The sequence below is a fragment of the Camelus bactrianus genome, chromosome 13 (assembly GCF_048773025.1).
Source record: "Camelus bactrianus isolate YW-2024 breed Bactrian camel chromosome 13, ASM4877302v1, whole genome shotgun sequence".
Lineage (NCBI taxonomy): Eukaryota > Metazoa > Chordata > Mammalia > Artiodactyla > Camelidae > Camelus > Camelus bactrianus.
Window position 1 is genome coordinate 70893803 of NC_133551.1, and position 16345 is coordinate 70910147.

At 48.6% G+C, this 16345-nt stretch overlaps 1 protein-coding gene across 1 annotated transcript; it reads right to left on the minus strand.

The window, feature by feature from the left end:
- Positions 1-1666: 1666 nt before the first annotated feature.
- LOC105070955 (arylacetamide deacetylase-like 3) lies at positions 1667-13765 on the minus strand. Its single transcript, XM_010957511.3, has 4 exons — positions 13406-13765; positions 10817-11033; positions 9364-9427; positions 1667-6311 (listed from the first exon to the last, which is right to left on the minus strand). Exons 1-4 carry the CDS (start codon positions 13574-13576, stop codon positions 5537-5539), a joined length of 1227 nt encoding a protein of 408 aa, XP_010955813.2. The 5' UTR covers positions 13577-13765; the 3' UTR covers positions 1667-5536.
- Positions 13766-16345: the final 2580 nt, after the last annotated feature.

Sequence of the window (16345 nt, forward strand, 5' to 3'; positions counted from 1 at the left end):
GGAGCCGATGTGCTGATTCTGGCATCCTTTGCTTTGTTAGATGGAGACAAGAATGCTGATTAGAGGTAACACACCAGAAACTTTGCAGCCTGCCCTGATTCCTCAGCTGTTTCTTGAACGTTCATTGGAGTTAAGGGACTTTCCCTTTAAAATACCGACACTCCATACCCACTCTGCCCCTCTCTACCAGTTGTCAAGCCAACCAGTTTTCTTTTTGCTTTTGGGATTGGTGGTTACGATCCAACTACTTCCCTCCAGCTGAGATCTGCCAGAAAAAAAGGAATGGGACAGGCATCTTGGCAGCATCTATCAACATGTAAAATTGTGCCAGGTCAATAGTCCTTCTTGAATCTATCACAGAGAATCACATGCGGAGAGGGGAGCATGTGCAGAATACTCACTAGAGATTTGTGAAAAACTGGAAAGAGACTAAATGTGCCCACCAAGAGGGAATGTCTAAGACCTGTAATATAGTCACACCATGGAATACTATGCAGTAGCCAAAAAGAGCAAGATAAATCTGTACTGTTTACTAGGCTAGATTTCTAAGATACATTCGTTTTTTAATTTTTTTATTGGAGTATAGTTGGCTTACAATGTTCTGTCAATTTCTGGTGTACAGCACAATGCTTCAGTCATGCTTGAATATATGTACATTTGTTTCATCTTCTTTTTCACTGTAAGCTACTAAAAGATATTGAATCTAGTTTCCTGTGCTGTACAGTATAAAATTGTTTATCTATTTTATATATACCAGTAAGTATCTGCAAATCTCGAGCTCCCAATTTATCCCTTCCCACTCCCTTTCCCCCTGATAATCATAAGTTTGTTTTCTATGTCTGTGAGTCTGTTTCTGTTTTGTAAATAAGTTCATTTGCCTTTTTTTTTTTAGATTCCACATATGAGTCATATCATATGGTATTTTTCCTTTCCCTTTCTGGCTTATTTCACTTAGAATGACATTCTCCAGGGCCATCCATGTTGCTGCAAATGGCATTATTTTATTATTTTTTATGGCTGAGTAGTATTCCATTGTATAAATATACCACACCTGCTTTATCCAGTCATCTGCTGATGGAAATTTAGGCTGTTTCCATGTCTTGGCTATTGTAAATATTGCTGCAATGAACATTGGGGTGCATGTCTTTTTGAAATAAGATTCCCTCTGGATATATGCCCAGGAGTGGGGTTGCTGGATCATATGGTAACTCTCTTTTTAGTCTTTTGAGGAATCTCCATACTGTTTTCCACAGTGGCTGCACCAAACTACATTCCCACCAGCAGTGTAGGAGGGTTCCCTTTCCTTCACAGCCTCTCCAGCATTTATCTAAGATACACTGTTGAGTGAAAAAGATTCAAGTGACACAGCATGTGCAGAATGGTGCCTTTTATGTACAAAATATGGCAAAGTCATCCCACAAAATAGTACCCTGTATTTTTTATGCTTACATAACTGCGTATCTGAAACCAGAGAAATAAGCTTTGAAGGATTGAAAAACCAACTCCTCACACCTTCTCCCCCCAAAAAGTAGCAGTGGATTCATCCAGATAAAAGGGATAGAGTTAAGAGAAGATGATCAAAAGGGACTTTAGCCTTATCTCAAGTATCTGAAGGTTTTATTTAAAAGGAGAATTTATTTATGTATCTCATATATAACTTTAAATTAATTTTTAAGGTAGAATGGAAATGAAAATACAATGATTGAGAGTGTGGTGAGCTGTAATATTGTCCAAAAAGTTCTGCCGGTCCTCTCCAGGGAGGTTTACGCTTGTCTGTGCTGTCAACGTCAGGCTTGGTCATTGGATTTGCTCCAGCCAATGAGAGGTGAGCAGAAATGGTGACCATCACTTCTGAGCAGACGCTTGGGAAGCCAGTGTGTGATGCGCCACGTCCTTTATTCCTCTGTCATGCGGCTGGAGATCTTTCAAAGTGGATCCATCAGCCTGGATCCAGGCACAGACAAACGTGGAGCAGAGGCGTCGCTGACCTTCGAGGGCTGTGTAATGTGTAATGCGAGCAGGAAATAGACCTTTGCTGTCATCAGGCACTGAGACCGTGGGGCTATTTGTCACTGCAATGGAGCCTAACCTGTACTAGCTTGTAAATTCTAGAGAGCCCAGGGACAAAGGAGAGAGCGAGCGGTCACTCTGGAGCAGAGAGGGCAGGGGGAGAGGGAAGCACGGTTTGGGGTCAGACAGGCAGGGAGGGCCTGGGTGAAAGGGAAGTGAGGTGAAGAGCGGCAGAGACTAATTTTGCTGATTTTTTTACTTTGCCCTAAAATCTTCTCCTCAGTTGCCTACTGACCAAAGAAAGTGATGTGGGATGCAACGCATTGTCCTTTATCCAGTGGCACTTATCCCGGGCTAACTGGCAGAACTTTCCAGGAAAATCCTGAGAATTTAACTGAGAAAACACTCCCAGAGTGTCTGGGCTTAAAAGGTGTGGGCATCCATCTCCCCTGAGCCGTGTTAGCAGGGCACCTCGGCTGTGCTCCCCACAGGGGCCCGCAGTTGGCAATAACAAAGCCACTCACACTTAGAGAAAGTGACAGTCAAGGAAGCAAAGGACACCAGATGGCAAGAGACTGGATGCTATTGACCTCCCTCAGATCAGATGGTAGCTGACACCCCAGCTGGATGGGAAATGACGCACGTATGGTCCTGAGGCTGTCGTGTCTCTCATTTTGATTCTGAATGATGGGAGAGAAAAGCTCCAAAGGGCCATGGGACTTGGCAGAAAGGGTTTATTGTCAGACAGACCAGGGTTGCCATGCTTGGTGCCTGGCCAACCACACGGCCTTGGGTAAACTACCCCGTCATCTGGCCTGGAGGCTGATTTGGAAGAGTCTGGAAATGAGTGTTGTTGTTAATGCCTCTTGGTTTCCTCATCTGTCAAACAAGCTTGAGAACACCCACTGTGTAGAATTTGTAGCAGGGGTTGGGGGGAAGAGGGGAGCACATAGCAGGGGTTGTGGGGAGGAGGGGGAGGAGGCATAGCTGGGCTGTTCGATTAAGACTACTCAGACGACCACCTGCTGAATGGCGGGGAACAAGCCACCCACCTGGGGTCAGCAGGCAGCTCCCGCGGCATCTGAACTTCCACTTTGGGGAAGTGAAAACCCTGGGGTAAAGTCACAAGGTTTATTATTTACAGCTCCCAGAAATTGGCGGTGGGGGGAGTCACAAGGAGCCAGGGGAAGGGCTCTGTTCCAGGTCACGAGTGAACCAGAGGTGGAGAGTTGGGGAGAACCTGTCACTTCTAGGGTGGTCGGGGTGGAGGTCGCTAACTTTTCACAGGCTCCACTCTTAGGCGGTTCTTTTAAAAGGTGGCTGGAGCAAAGCAAAGCGAGAACTTGCGGTGGGAATCCTAAGCTCAGGTCTTCGTTGGAATGTCCAGACTCTGGGTGTGAGCCGGCATTTCGTTGGCATTACCGTGAAATGCCCGGGCCACGACTCAGCATGGCTGTTTCTCATCGCACTGAGACGGCGAATTGAAACACCCAGTGTAGAGCGTGGCTCGGAGTTGGCTCGAGGTGAACAGTCATTCCTATTCCTTTTCCTTTCCCTGAGCCCCGTGAGTGGGTTGCAGGAAGGAGGGCACGAAGCAGTAAAGGAGAAGAGGGGAGCAGTGGGGCCCAGCCAGTCCCTGGCGGTGAAAGCTCTCTCTCGGGATCGGCAGAGGACGCAGCTTCAGAAATGAGCCCACCCACCGGTTCTTCCAGGCCCTAAAGTGTAACCCACTCATCTCCACTGGCCGCCGTCCTCCCGTGGCTCTCCTATTCCTGGCCAGCCCACTCGCATTTCCGGAAGGCTGGCTCGTGTCCCCCCACCCATCTCCAGAGGCAAGGGTGAGCCAAGGCAACTCTCCAGGAGGGCAGCCTACCTAGGCTCATCTCAGAGGGGCCAGTGCTCCTGACAGCTGAGTGGCCACCAGACTATGTGCTTTCAGTGACTGGCTCCTGTTTCTCCAACAAAGCCACCTGCTGGTCGGCCTGCTGTGAACGGACCAAGAGGCCACGCAGTGGGACTCCTCTCTGTCCCATGCTTTAGCACAAACATTCAACTGAAAGCGAGTTAAGGGCCAGCATGGGGTCCTCTGTGCAGTAGACTTGGGTCTTGGCCTATAAAAGCCACTGGCCAGCAGAGCTTCCTGAAGACAAGGAGGGGCCAGCATGGGAGCCTGGGCCAACCCCTTCAAAGGAATTTTTCTTTCTAAGCAGCAGATGGTCAACTTGCCCAATGGTCCTTGACTCAGGGTTCAGTTTAGCTTCTGCAGTAGGTAAGTGTTGATGCCCAGGCCAAACACCAGGGGGAGCTGACCCCACCCTCCACCCCAAGGGCGGCATGGGACCTGGGCCTGGACAGTCAGAACACCCCACTCCCTCAGTGGTAGCAGCTGAGCGCACCGCTCAGAAAGCCAACAGAGCCATCGAGTTGCAGTGTAATTTCTGCCGAGACTGCCGAGAAAGAGGCAAGTTCATAACAACAGGCTTGACTCTGGAAGATTGTAAGCGGGGAGGTACTTAGCGCCACAGTATAGAGAGGGGAAGGTGAAGTTCACATAGGAGAGCACAGACTGGAGAAGAGAAGGCCCCTGGTGGCACTGTTTGAGTTCCTGGATCAAACCACGCCTGATTCATCCCTGGAATTTGTAGCTACATTAGCCAATACATTGTCTCTTTGATTTAGACCGATTTGCTTTGGTTCTGTGTCTTAAAACAGAAATGTTTCTCACTAACACATCTTTGGTCCTTTGGGCCCTCCTTTGATTTCCACTGCGGACATGACTGGGCTTGGTCAGACTTCATCTTTTTGGGTCTCTGACTCGGGACTCAGCTTCCTCCCAACTCCCCTCCTCTAATACGTACCATGTTGCTTCTGGGTCCCTGGGTGGAAGTCTGACTTCAGCTCCAAGGGCTCCAGAGCTCCCCCAGTCGGGCGGCTCCAGTCTGTCTCCCTTTGTCACTAGATGCCAGCCGCCATGGAAAACCCACCCATTCCATCGTCCCTCTTCCAGCCCAGGTAGTTGAATCTCTGAGCTCAGAGTCATCAGAACAGCAGAAAAAAAGTGTTACCGTGAAACCAATTTCTCCACCACCACCCACACTAGTACATCAGAGCCTTGCCCTCTGAATCAGATTGGAAGAGGCACACGACGACCTTGGGTTATTCCAAGGCCTAGCTAAGTAGACCCTCCTGTTGCCCAGAGCCGGGATCCACCTGGGCAGTGGGAACCCTCCCTTGGGGAGGCCGTGAGCAGTCTTTATGCTCTCATTCACTCCTGCAAATGGCCACTGAGAACTGTCAGCTCAAATTTTCCCAATGGTGAGCAGAGACAGAGAGCCCCACCCTCCCCCCAAACCTGTCTCTTCTACTGCTCTGCCTTTAGAGATGAGAAATGATTCTAGAACCTGGAGCAAGAGGAGATGGCAACCTCCTACTCGGCACCACCCACATCAGCAACAGGGCGTCCCCGGTGGATCTGCATGATGGTGGAACCCACACTCTTAACAACTGCTACAGGAAGGAAAGACGGTCACAGCCCTTCAATAAAATGGACCACAGCATTCAGAATCCTGGTGGAGCAGGGAAAGTACAAGAAGCCCATGTCAAGGGTGTTTAACACTCCATGGAAACCATCCTCCATGTGATGCCAAGTCACCGGGACCCCCAGGTCCTCCAGCCTTTTCTTGTACAACAGCGAGTGGTCCCGGAGAAGATCATACTCACAGCTCACGATGCAGGCTTCGGGGAGCCGGGACACCACCTCGTCGTCCGCAATCAGAGGCGAGTTCTGCACATCCAAAACGAGGTTTGTCTCCAGATAGGCAGCCTCATTCAGGGGCTCAAGGGGTATTTGCAGGTAGTCTCTCTTCTTAAACCTCTCCTGGAGGTTTTCTGCACCCAACCACTTTCTGTACTTTTCCCAGACTTCGACAGGCAAGTGGGCACCTTTCAAAACCGTGCTTTTCCAGGAAGGGCTGATGTCCAGGTAAGCAAACCAACAGTAGAAGGCAAAATTCAGACTGAGCAGGGGAACGTTCTTGTTCTGCTCATAGGAAGGGGTCCGGAAATCCAGGGCCTGGAGAGCAGCATAGATCAGGATCTGAGCACGGATCTTAGGAAGATCTGAATTGTCCACAAGGTTTTGACAAATTATTGTTGCCAAGCCCCCTCCTATGCTGTCACCACAGACTACCACCCGGGCTGGATCCACCCCGTACATATTCAAGGACTTCAAGAACAGGACGGTGACCGCCATGCAGTCCTTTACGGGCACCGGAAATGAATGCTTGGGCAATCTGCGGTATCTGAAACGGAATCAAGGAAGACAGTTTACACGCACCGCCCCCACAGAGCCCAAAACACCTGTCCCTAGCATTCTTCGGCCCAGATTTCTTCCCCTAACCACTCATTCGGAAGCCTGAGCTGACGAAGGTAAGGTAGGAGGCTGAAGTGAGGTGGCAGAGACAAAGCTTGCAGTGCCAGGCGCCGTGGGCTCGGTGAGTGGTAGTTGCTATTTCCACTGTCTCAAAGTCAACTGAGGGGACAGGCTGTGACCACGAGATGACCTTGTCATCCAGCCATGGGCGAACAACTTAGCTGTCACCAAGGGGATTCTCATCTTTCTGAACCTACCTGATTGTGCTTCCCTAACTCAAACCTGTCCCTTGGGTTTATTTTATTTTATTTTATTTTATTTTCATGAAGCCACCACCACAATCAAGATAGCTAACATTTCCATCCCTCCCCAAGAGATGCAATTTTCAAATTCCCAGTTTATCCTTTCTTACCCCCTTTAACCCCTGGTAACCATAAGTTTGTTCCTTATGTCTGTGAGTCTGTTTCTGTTTTGTGGATAAGTTCATTTGTGTCCTTTTTTTAAGATTCCACATATAAGGGGATATCATATGGCATTTTTCTTTCTCTTTCTGGCTTACTTCACTTAGAATGACAGTCTCTAGGTCCATCCATGTTGCTGCAAATGGCATTATTTTACTCTTTTTATGGCTGAGTAGTATTCCATTGTGTATATATACCACATCTTCTTTATCCACTCATCTGTTGATAGACATTTGGGTTATATCCATGTCTTGGCCACTGCAAACAGTGCTACTGTGAATATTGGGGTGCATGTGTCTTTATGAATTATATTTTTCTCCAGATATATGCCCAGGAGTGGGATTGCTGGATCATACGGTACGTTTATTTTTAGTTTCTCAAGGAACCTCCATCCCGTCCTCCATAGTGGCTGCACCAATTTACATTCCCACCAGCAGTGTAAGAGGGTTCCTTTTTCTCCACACCCTCTCCAGCATTGATCATTCGTAGACTTTTTAATGATGGCCATTCTGACCGGTGTGAGGTGGTATCTCATTGCAGTTTTCCTTTTATTATCTTTTTTAGGGGGGAGGTAACTAGATTTATTTTTATTTATTTATTTATTTATTTATTTATTTATTTATTTATTTATTTATTTAATGGCTCATTGTAGTTTTGATTTGCATTTCTCTAACGATTAATGACGTTGAGAATCTTTTCATATGCTTGTTGGCCATCTGGATGTCTTCTTTGGAGAAATGTCTACTTAGGTCTTCAGCCCACTTTTTCATTGGGTTACTGGTTTTTTTGATATGAAGCTATATGAGCTGGTTGTATATTTTGGAAATCAGCCCCTAGTCGGTCGCATCATTTGCTAATATTTTCTCCCGTTCTGTAGGTTGTCTTTTCATTTTGTTGATGGTATCCTTAGCTGTGCAGAAGCTTTTAAGTTTAATTGGATCCCATTTGTTTATTTTTGCGCTTATTTCCATTACTTTAGGAGCTGGTTCAAAGACACATTGCTGTGGTTTATGTCCAAGAATGTCCTGCCTATGTTTTCCTCTAAGAGTTTTATAGTATGTGGTCTTACATTTAGGTCTTCAATCCATTTTGAGTTTATTTTTGTATACGGTGTCAGAGAATGTTCTAATTTCAGTCTTTTACAGGTAGCTATCCAGTTTTCCCAGCACCATTTGTTGAAGACACTGTCTTTTCTCCACTGTATATTCTTGCCTCCTTTGCCGTAGATTAATTGACCATAAGTGCGTGGTTTATTTCTGGACTTTCTGTCCTGTTCCATTGATCTACGTGTCTGTTTTATAAGCAGCTCCAGGCTCTCCTGGGTGGAGATTCTAAGCAGTCCACGTTTGCTTGGGTCCCATGCTCACAAAGTTTGTGGGAGGATCTTGAAGGCATATTCGTGTTTAAGAGCCACCATGCCCACTCTCAGGCCCCATGCTCAGGCCGCTGCCGTGCAGGTGTGCCAGCCTGACAGTGCCAGACCCTCTCATTTTTCAAGAGATTCCAGAAATCTGGGGTTGGTGAGAAATTTCACCATTTTAAATGCTGGCCTCAAATTTTAAAACAAAATTTAATAATAATAATAAAGAAATACTCTGTGGACTCAGCAAACTGTTTGCCAGCCATTTCCATTCGGATGCCCCTAGTCTAAGCTACCCTGGGTTCGTGCCAGGACAACAGTGCTTTAAATTCCAAAACCTTGTCTCCCTTGGGTTCCTAAAAGAACTTTCCTGCAGACATTTGCTAGTATATTCTCCTGATGATGTCTCGGTTTAGCCCAGCCAGAATGGTAAGGTATAGAGTGGCCAACAACTGGATGAAGGTTTCCATCCCACTGCAGGGGCAGTTTTGGAGCCAAGAATTGTAATGAGTTTCTCCAGGTCTCTCTCCCTCATCTGGGACTGACTTCTGTCATTTTTGTTCAAGACAATTAGCTGTATCCCCACCAAGACGTTGGCAATGGAGAGTTCCTTACAGCACGTGCATTTAAACAAAACTGCAGGAAAAGCTTCATCAGGAGTGTGGTTCCTCCTGACGTGATACGTGTCCAGTTTGCCTGATGTGGAGGCCCAGGGAGGGCCACCTCCGGTCTCTCCTGGCCCACATCCACCAAGCCCTTTTCAAGGTTCCAGGTTGGGTGGTGACTCTACCAGATCAGTTAGAAGAGAGAGGAGATTTTTAATTTTTCTTGCTTCCTTCGGTGGATCTCCCCTGGGTGGACCTCCCTCTCTGGAGCACTTGGAGATGACGTGGCAGTGTTTGAGGTCATCCTGGTTACAACACAGGGCACCATGGGTATTTAGTGGAGGGAGGGACTAAGTATCCAGAATGTACGGGGCTATTCTGCTCAGTGAAGTGTTCCACCCAGATGAGCACCGGTTGTGAAGCTCTGCATCTGATCTGCTTAACAAAGACCACTCCCCACCCAACCCCTCTGCCAGCTGCAGATTTCCACCTCCCCCTCGTCATCCCCTGGTGCTCCTGGCCTTCGGGCACCTCCCCATCCTCCCGTCTACTCACTCGACTGCTAGAACCACCGAGTCAGTCTCTTTGGACAAATGACAGCATATATCATGGTAAGTTCCTAGAAAATAAAATGTTTGAAACATTCATGCTAAGAAAGTTAGTGGGCTTCCTTTGCCAGCCATCCTCAGCTGCCCTTTCTCACTGATAACCATGATGGATAGAGAGCCTGGGGTTTGCAAATTTTCTCCTAAGTGTCTTTCTTCAGCCCTCTTCTCAGCCATCTCACGATTTCTCCTCTGTGACACTGCCTGAATGGCTTTCTCTAAGACCCCCTCCCCAACCCCATTGATTCTACACTTCATTCCCAGTATCTGAGAAGCTGTCTGGCCGTGGGGCACAGTGGTGCAGTGGGTGAGCTCTGGATTCAGACCCGAGTTCAAATCTCAGATTTGCCTCCTTTTAACGTGAGCTGAAGGAGTACGGGACAAGTCCCTTCACCTCCCTGAGGCTCGATTTCCTCACCTGTAAAGTGGGGGTAATGATAATAATAGGGCTTTGGGGGCGGGGGGTTAAATGGGATGGGATGTGAAGGGCTTCCACAGTGCCCACCATGCCAGTATCACTATTAGTAGCTATCAACCAATAAACATTGACATTTACTGTCATTGATTACGCAGACCAGACCAAAACCCTGGTTGCATTAAATCTCTTCTTCTCAAAGGCTACAGCAAAGGGGCCTTGGCAGGCCACAGACTGGAAAACACTATCACAGTGGTTTTCCTCCCATATCCACAGCGGGAAAATGTTAAGATAATAACACAGTTTCAATTTTGTGGGGTTTTCCCCCCCTTATTAGTTTTCCTCAAATCTTTGGTCCTCCTGTCTGTCTGTACCAGAATTTGTCTCAAGCAAACCTGACAGGAAACAAAATGATGTGCTTTATTTGTTTTCATTAAAAAAAATCCTCTTTTCCAACTAAATAGAGGAGGTGAGTGCACAGCATTGTGAATGTACTAAATACCACTGAATTGCGCACTTTATTTTTTTGGCAGAGGAGGTAATTAGGTTTATTTGTTTTATTTTTAGAGGAGGCACTGGGGATTGAACCTAGGACCTCGTGCATGCTGAGCATGTGCTCTACCGCTCGAGGTATACCCTCCCCCCCGAATCACTTTAACATGGTGCATTTTACATTATGTGGATTTCATACACGTGCATACACATGTACGTAGCTACACGTACATGTACATATGTACGTGTGTATTTTAGATGTAGATATGCAGACATATGTAGCCTTACTTCCAGAAAGAGATCTATACACTCCGTCTCTTAGCCAGCTGAGTGATCTGGCCCTGCTAACTGCCCTGGTGTTCCCTGGTCACAGTAGGGGCTTTTAGCCCCGGGGGAGACGACAAGGGTGTCGCCTCCTGCTGGAAGCTGGTGTCCACCCAGCTCTGCTCTGAGGCTGTCATGCTGCGGGTGCGAGGTCTGCGGGAAGGACACTTACTCAAGCTCCCCAGGACGGCCCCGCCGCCGTGGTAGAACAGGATGCCGGGCCGGAGGGCGTTTGAGGACGCCTTGGGCTGGTACAGCCTCACAGGGATCGTCCCAAACTGGAGGTCCTTGATTTCCAAGTCCGGATACTTCTTAAGCGGCATCAGATCGTGAACAAAACGGACAAACTGGGGCATAGAGCAGAGCCTCAGTTTCTCGAAAATCATCCCCTGTTGGTGAGATAGGAAGGAAATGTGGAGGAAAAGGTTTCAGCGTTTGCTGGGCCCTCTGCAGGGCGGCTGGAGGGCAGACTGGCCCGCAGCCCTGCTCGTCTCCCACGGTGCCTCCATCACACCTACAGAAAGTCTATCCACCTGCCCCCACACCGGCCCCCCTCCAGCCTCTCTGCCAGACGCCAGACACCCCAGTCCCCAGAGCCACGTTGCTGCCCATCCCTTGAGGTTTCCTCTAACCCGGAACACCCCCACCTCAGCCGGGCCTTGACGTCTCTTCCCAGGGAGGCCCTCCTGGATGACCCTAGTCAACACGGCCATCCTGAGCATTTGTTGCCATTTTTAAGAGGTGATAACTGCATGATGGTTACATCTTTAAAAAGAGGTGGGGAGCAAGCAGTTCTTATCTTTTAGAGGTAACTACTGACATATTTTCAGACAAAAGAATACAATGTCCAGGATCCACTCTGTAAGAAAATGGGAAGGAGGGAAAAGGCGGGGGACAGGTGAGGTGAGTTTGGCCGGAGTCGATAATCACAAACGCTGTGGGGTGTGTACCTGGGGCTTCTGGGCAGCGTTCTGTCTCCTCTGATATACGTCTGAAAGTTTGCATGATAAAAAATAAAAATAAACAAGTAAAGTAAGCTCTCCCCCAGGCACTCTCTTTCCAGCAATTTCTAACCCTTTCCGGGCCAAGGCCATTTTAGCTTTTAGTGAAGCTCGTCACAGAATACTTTCGAATACTCAAAATAAAATACGTGGGATTATTCAGCATTATTTAAACATAGATATTAAAACATTAGAGTGTGTGTGTGCTGTAATGGCATACCTTCTTAGCACACGAAATAGCACGACCTCGTGGCTGGTCTAATACTATCATAATCTCCAAGGAATGAGGCACATACACGATTTTTTGCAATGTCTACAGCAACTGTAATAAGCTCTGAAAATATCCGCGATCCCTCTAGGTGGCAAAGTCAAGGGTACCACTGTCTCCTTCATTCATAATGGAAGAGAACACTACATTTGCATTCGAGGTCAGTGAAAACGGGGCCATTTCCTCCCCGTCCAAATTCATGGACCCTTTGCACCCGGTTGCCCTTGGAGGCTCTGGGAACTCCAGGTGAAGAGCCCTACCGTGCTCCGCTGCCCTGCTTCACCTTCCTCACAGCACTCACCACTCTGCGCGCTGATTTATTTGTCCTGAGTTTGCTCATTCATTGTTGCCTCCCCACCTCCCACTGCCCGGAGTGTCCACACTCCCTGCAGGCAGACTCAGTCTGGGACTTCATTTCTCTCCTCCATCCTTGATCCTCAGAGCTGGAAATGGAGGTTGACACACAGCAGCGGCACACCACAGCTTTGTAGGAAAAAAACGAAGCAACAAATAGTAATACTGCTAAGATTTATGGAAAGCTCATTCTGTGCTAGGCAAGTTGACACCCACTCCAGACAGATGAACTCATTGCTTCCCCACCAAATGCTACCAAGTCGGGGTCTATTATTTCCCCCGATGTTGCAGATGAGGAAACTGAGTCAATGTATTTGGAAACCTGGAGTGTAGACTCTGAGAGTCAAGGCCAGGAAAACCACAGGACCGAACCCTCCCAACTTGTGAAAGCTGACCTGCAGCTTAAGAAAACTGGTCCCTGGGTTCCCCCTCAGCTTCTCCTCCACCAAGGGTTTTCATGAGAACAGGCACCTGCAATCACTTCTCATTATCTAAGAGACTTAAGAAACATATTTTCTATATTCAATCTCTGTCAGCCCTCTGGAAAAGCACAGTAAATCCTTACTGGCAACATTTACACAATTCTCACCACAATCCACTTACAAGCATCTGATTCAATGACACATACCAGCAACAGCAAGCAGAATCTGACCATATCACAGAGAGAGTTTTCCACTCCCCAAACCATCTTCTAAACAGTCACATTCTGTAGTTTCGCTCATCTGTACTAATTCACTCATTTGCTACGTGTCTCTCTGTTATTGTTGGCTGGTTCTAGGTAGCACGTAGGTAGTAACAGGGGTCCCCAGATTCAGAAAAACGTATTTTTATCTTCATGGCTTTGCAGAGTGGAGGGTGCTGTGAAAAAAGTAAGACAGGAAGCAGGGTGGAGTTTCTCTATAACTTGAGAAAGTGAAGCATTCTTTGAATTGTGTGGCTACTAGCTCATCCCAGCTTTGAGAAACATCAGGAAGAGGTTAAGAACTGTTACCTATTAGAAATTATTCGTTTGATAAGATACTGTCACTCTCCACCACCATGAATGGACTGTTTCTTCAACTGGAAGCTTCTGGAATGTGTTTTTCCAAATCTCTCCTTAAACCTCAGGAGGAGGGGACAAATAAAACCCCAAACTCACCCATGTCACCAACAGCTGCAAGAGGCAATGGAAGACCCGCAGTTTCACAGGGTGGCCGATGGCTGCTGGGATGTCTGCAGTGAGGAAGTGGCTGCAGACCACCCAGAGCCCGACCCCCACGGAGAACACGCAGGCTGTGGCGAGGACCGGGAGCAGCAGAAGGACCGCCATCCTGCTCTCTCCACCATGGGAGAGGCTGAGAGGAGGCTGTGCTCAGGGCAGGCTATTTAGGACACGGTTGGGAGCCAGCAGACCTCCTCCTCTTATATATCACAACCGGCCCTCACCACCACCCCATGTCCTGCAAGCATTGGTCCAGCCAGGTGAGTCACAGACTCAGGTGAGGACCTGGTTCTAGGACAGGGCCCGTGCAGAGAAGCGCCTCATGCAACGTGACCCAGCTAGGAAGGAGGGCTCTGAAATCCCAGCTTGAATCCTGGCATCGCTCCTAGAAATGGCTTTGGATAAGTCACCATGGACATTACAAACACTGCCCCCTTCCACCTGCCCTCTGACCTCATCACCACCTCCTAATTCCACTCTGGCTGCACTGACTCATCCTCAACCTGTCCAGGAGGCCCCAGGGCCTTGGCACTCACTGATCCCTGGGCAACATTCTTCCCTCGGACTTCAGCTGGCCTCAACCCCTCCCCTACTACAGGTCTCTGCTTAAGTGTCCCCTTCTGAGTGAGGCTGTCCCTGGTCACCTTATTTCACATTATAACTCCCCACCTGCCCTCCTACGCACACCACACCCCCCCTGCTAGCTCTGTCTCTGTGGCTTTTACCGTTACCTGAGACACCACATGCCTCAAGTTTTTGTTTATTGTCTCAAACGTAACCTCTGTGCACGGGAATTTTTCGTTTGTCCTTTGCTTTAACCTCAAAGGCTAGATCAGGATTCGGTACTGAGTGAGTGCTCAGCAAATTCTATTGGATGCAGGAATGAATAAACAGTCTTTGTCTTTTTCATCATAAAGCAGAAACAAAAAACCAAAACTGAGCTCACCTGCCTTTCCGGGTCGGGAAAGATTGACATCAGTGTTCAAAATCTCCCCTAAAAACGAAGTCTCCCATCTGCAGTAAAAATGATGGTGGCTGTCCTCTCTCCCCCTGCCCTGCTCCGGCATCAGAGCAGCAGTTCTCAGATGGGGGGGATTCTGCTCCCCAGGACACATCTGACAATGCCTGGAGATACCTGGTTGTCACAGCTCCGTGAGGGGCAGGGACTGGCGCTGGCAGCTCTTGGATCGATGCCAGAGATGTTGGGAAACACCCCACGGCACACAGAATGGCCCCCACAACAAGGAGTCGTCTGGTCCAGAGTGTCAATGGTGCTGAGGTTGAAAAACCCTGCATTAGCAAGACTTGGATTTGAATCCTGGCTCTGCCGAATGCCCGCGTGCTGCCCATGAGCAAGTTACACTCTCTAAGCCTCGGTTTTCAAATCTGTAAGGCGGTGAGAGTAGTAATAGTGCCCCCGTGGGGCTGTCGGGGGCGTCAAAGGCACCGTGTCTGTAAGCGCCTAGCATGAGCCTGGATGTGGGGGCACTTAAAAGACGTCCGTGAGCGAGGCTGAGACACTTCTACGTCTTCCCCAGACCCCTTCACATTCCTCGTGGGTACACATCACAGGTACACAGGTGACAACACTTTCTAGCCCCTGCTGCCTCTGGAGGGACCACACGATATGTTCTGGCTAGGGGGTCTGAAGGACAGTGCTACCGCCCCCTCCGGGCAGAGGGGCAGAGGTCCACGTGATCCTCCGTGCTCCCTCTCTCCAGCAGGGAGGGACTCCTCGTGGCTAAGCCTTACTGTGACGGGGCTTGGATCCCCTGTCAATCTTGGAGGTGAGATGCCAGGAGGGTGACCCAGCCTGTCAGGGGTTGCCTGATGGAGGTACCCAGGTTCGTGGTGGTAAGCTACTGAGATGCAGGATCATTTGTCAAGGCTGCCAGCCTCCCCTGAGTGGCATTGCCACGGTGGCAGCAGGAAAGCTGCAGAAAACTTCTGCAACCCCAAAGTCTAAATTCACCTGAATTCTGCATGACTCTTGCTTATTTCCCTGTGCTTCTAGCCCTTGACTACGAGACACCGGACTCCCTCCCAGTGAAGTCTCCGATCCTGATTTCCTGAGCCCCGCATCTGCCACCATCGGAGGGGAGCAGACTGGCAGACCCCCGGGAGCTCTTGCAGCCCTGCCCCTGAACTAGCCCGACAACACCGGCCAGTGTAGTCACCCTCTCTGCTGGCAGTTCCTTCGCCTGTCCAGTGAAGCCGAGGTCCCTGCGCCATGCCCGGTGCTGAGCCAGACCCTCTGCACGTGCTAATACACTTCGCTCTCCCATCATCCCTTTCGGTAGACCCTATTCTTGTCCCCATTTTATGGACAAGGAAACTCAGCCCCGGTGAGGCTAAGCTGCTCCCTTCCAGACCTTGTAGTGGGGAGGGCAATAGCTCAGTGGTAGAGCATGGGCTTGGCGTGCAGGAGGTCCTGGATTCAATCCCCAGTGCCTCCATTAAAAGAAATACATAAATAAAATTTTAAAACCTAACTACCTCCCTCCAAAAAATTTGTTTTAAAAAAAGAAGTTGTAGGGAGACCTCACAACCAAGCAAGGCTCTTCTCAGGCCTCTTATTTTGAGCAGCGCCAAAACGCCGATGAACAAAGGAAACTCTCAGCAAAGCTTGCTTACTACATCTCGACCAGTCTCCCATCCAGCGCCTGCAGAAACTTGACTGGACAGGAAACAAACTCAGCAGGAACTCCCAGCTCATTGCATAACTGCGGCCGGGTGACAAATCTGTGTTAGGGTTAAGGTTTATTTTACAGCGATGGAAACAAATAGTCCATCAGGTATTCAGACTTACTGATTTTTAAATATCCCCTTTTTTTAATTACCTAAGTAATACGCTTTTATTCTGGTGTATCACCATCC

Excerpts from the sequence above, each read along its gene's own strand:
- LOC105070955 (XM_010957511.3), bottom strand. The coding sequence starts at position 13,576 with ATGGCGGTCCTTCTGCTGCTCCCGGTCCTCGCCACAGCCTGCGTGTTC. Across the intron at positions 9,428-10,816 it reads GGCCGTCCTGGGGAGCTTGA|GAACTTACCATGATATATGC; the intron begins GTAAGTGTCCTT and ends TTTATTTTCTAG. Across the intron at positions 6,312-9,363 it reads TCGGTGGTTCTAGCAGTCGA|ATACCGCAGATTGCCCAAGC; the intron begins GTGAGTAGACGG and ends ATTCCGTTTCAG.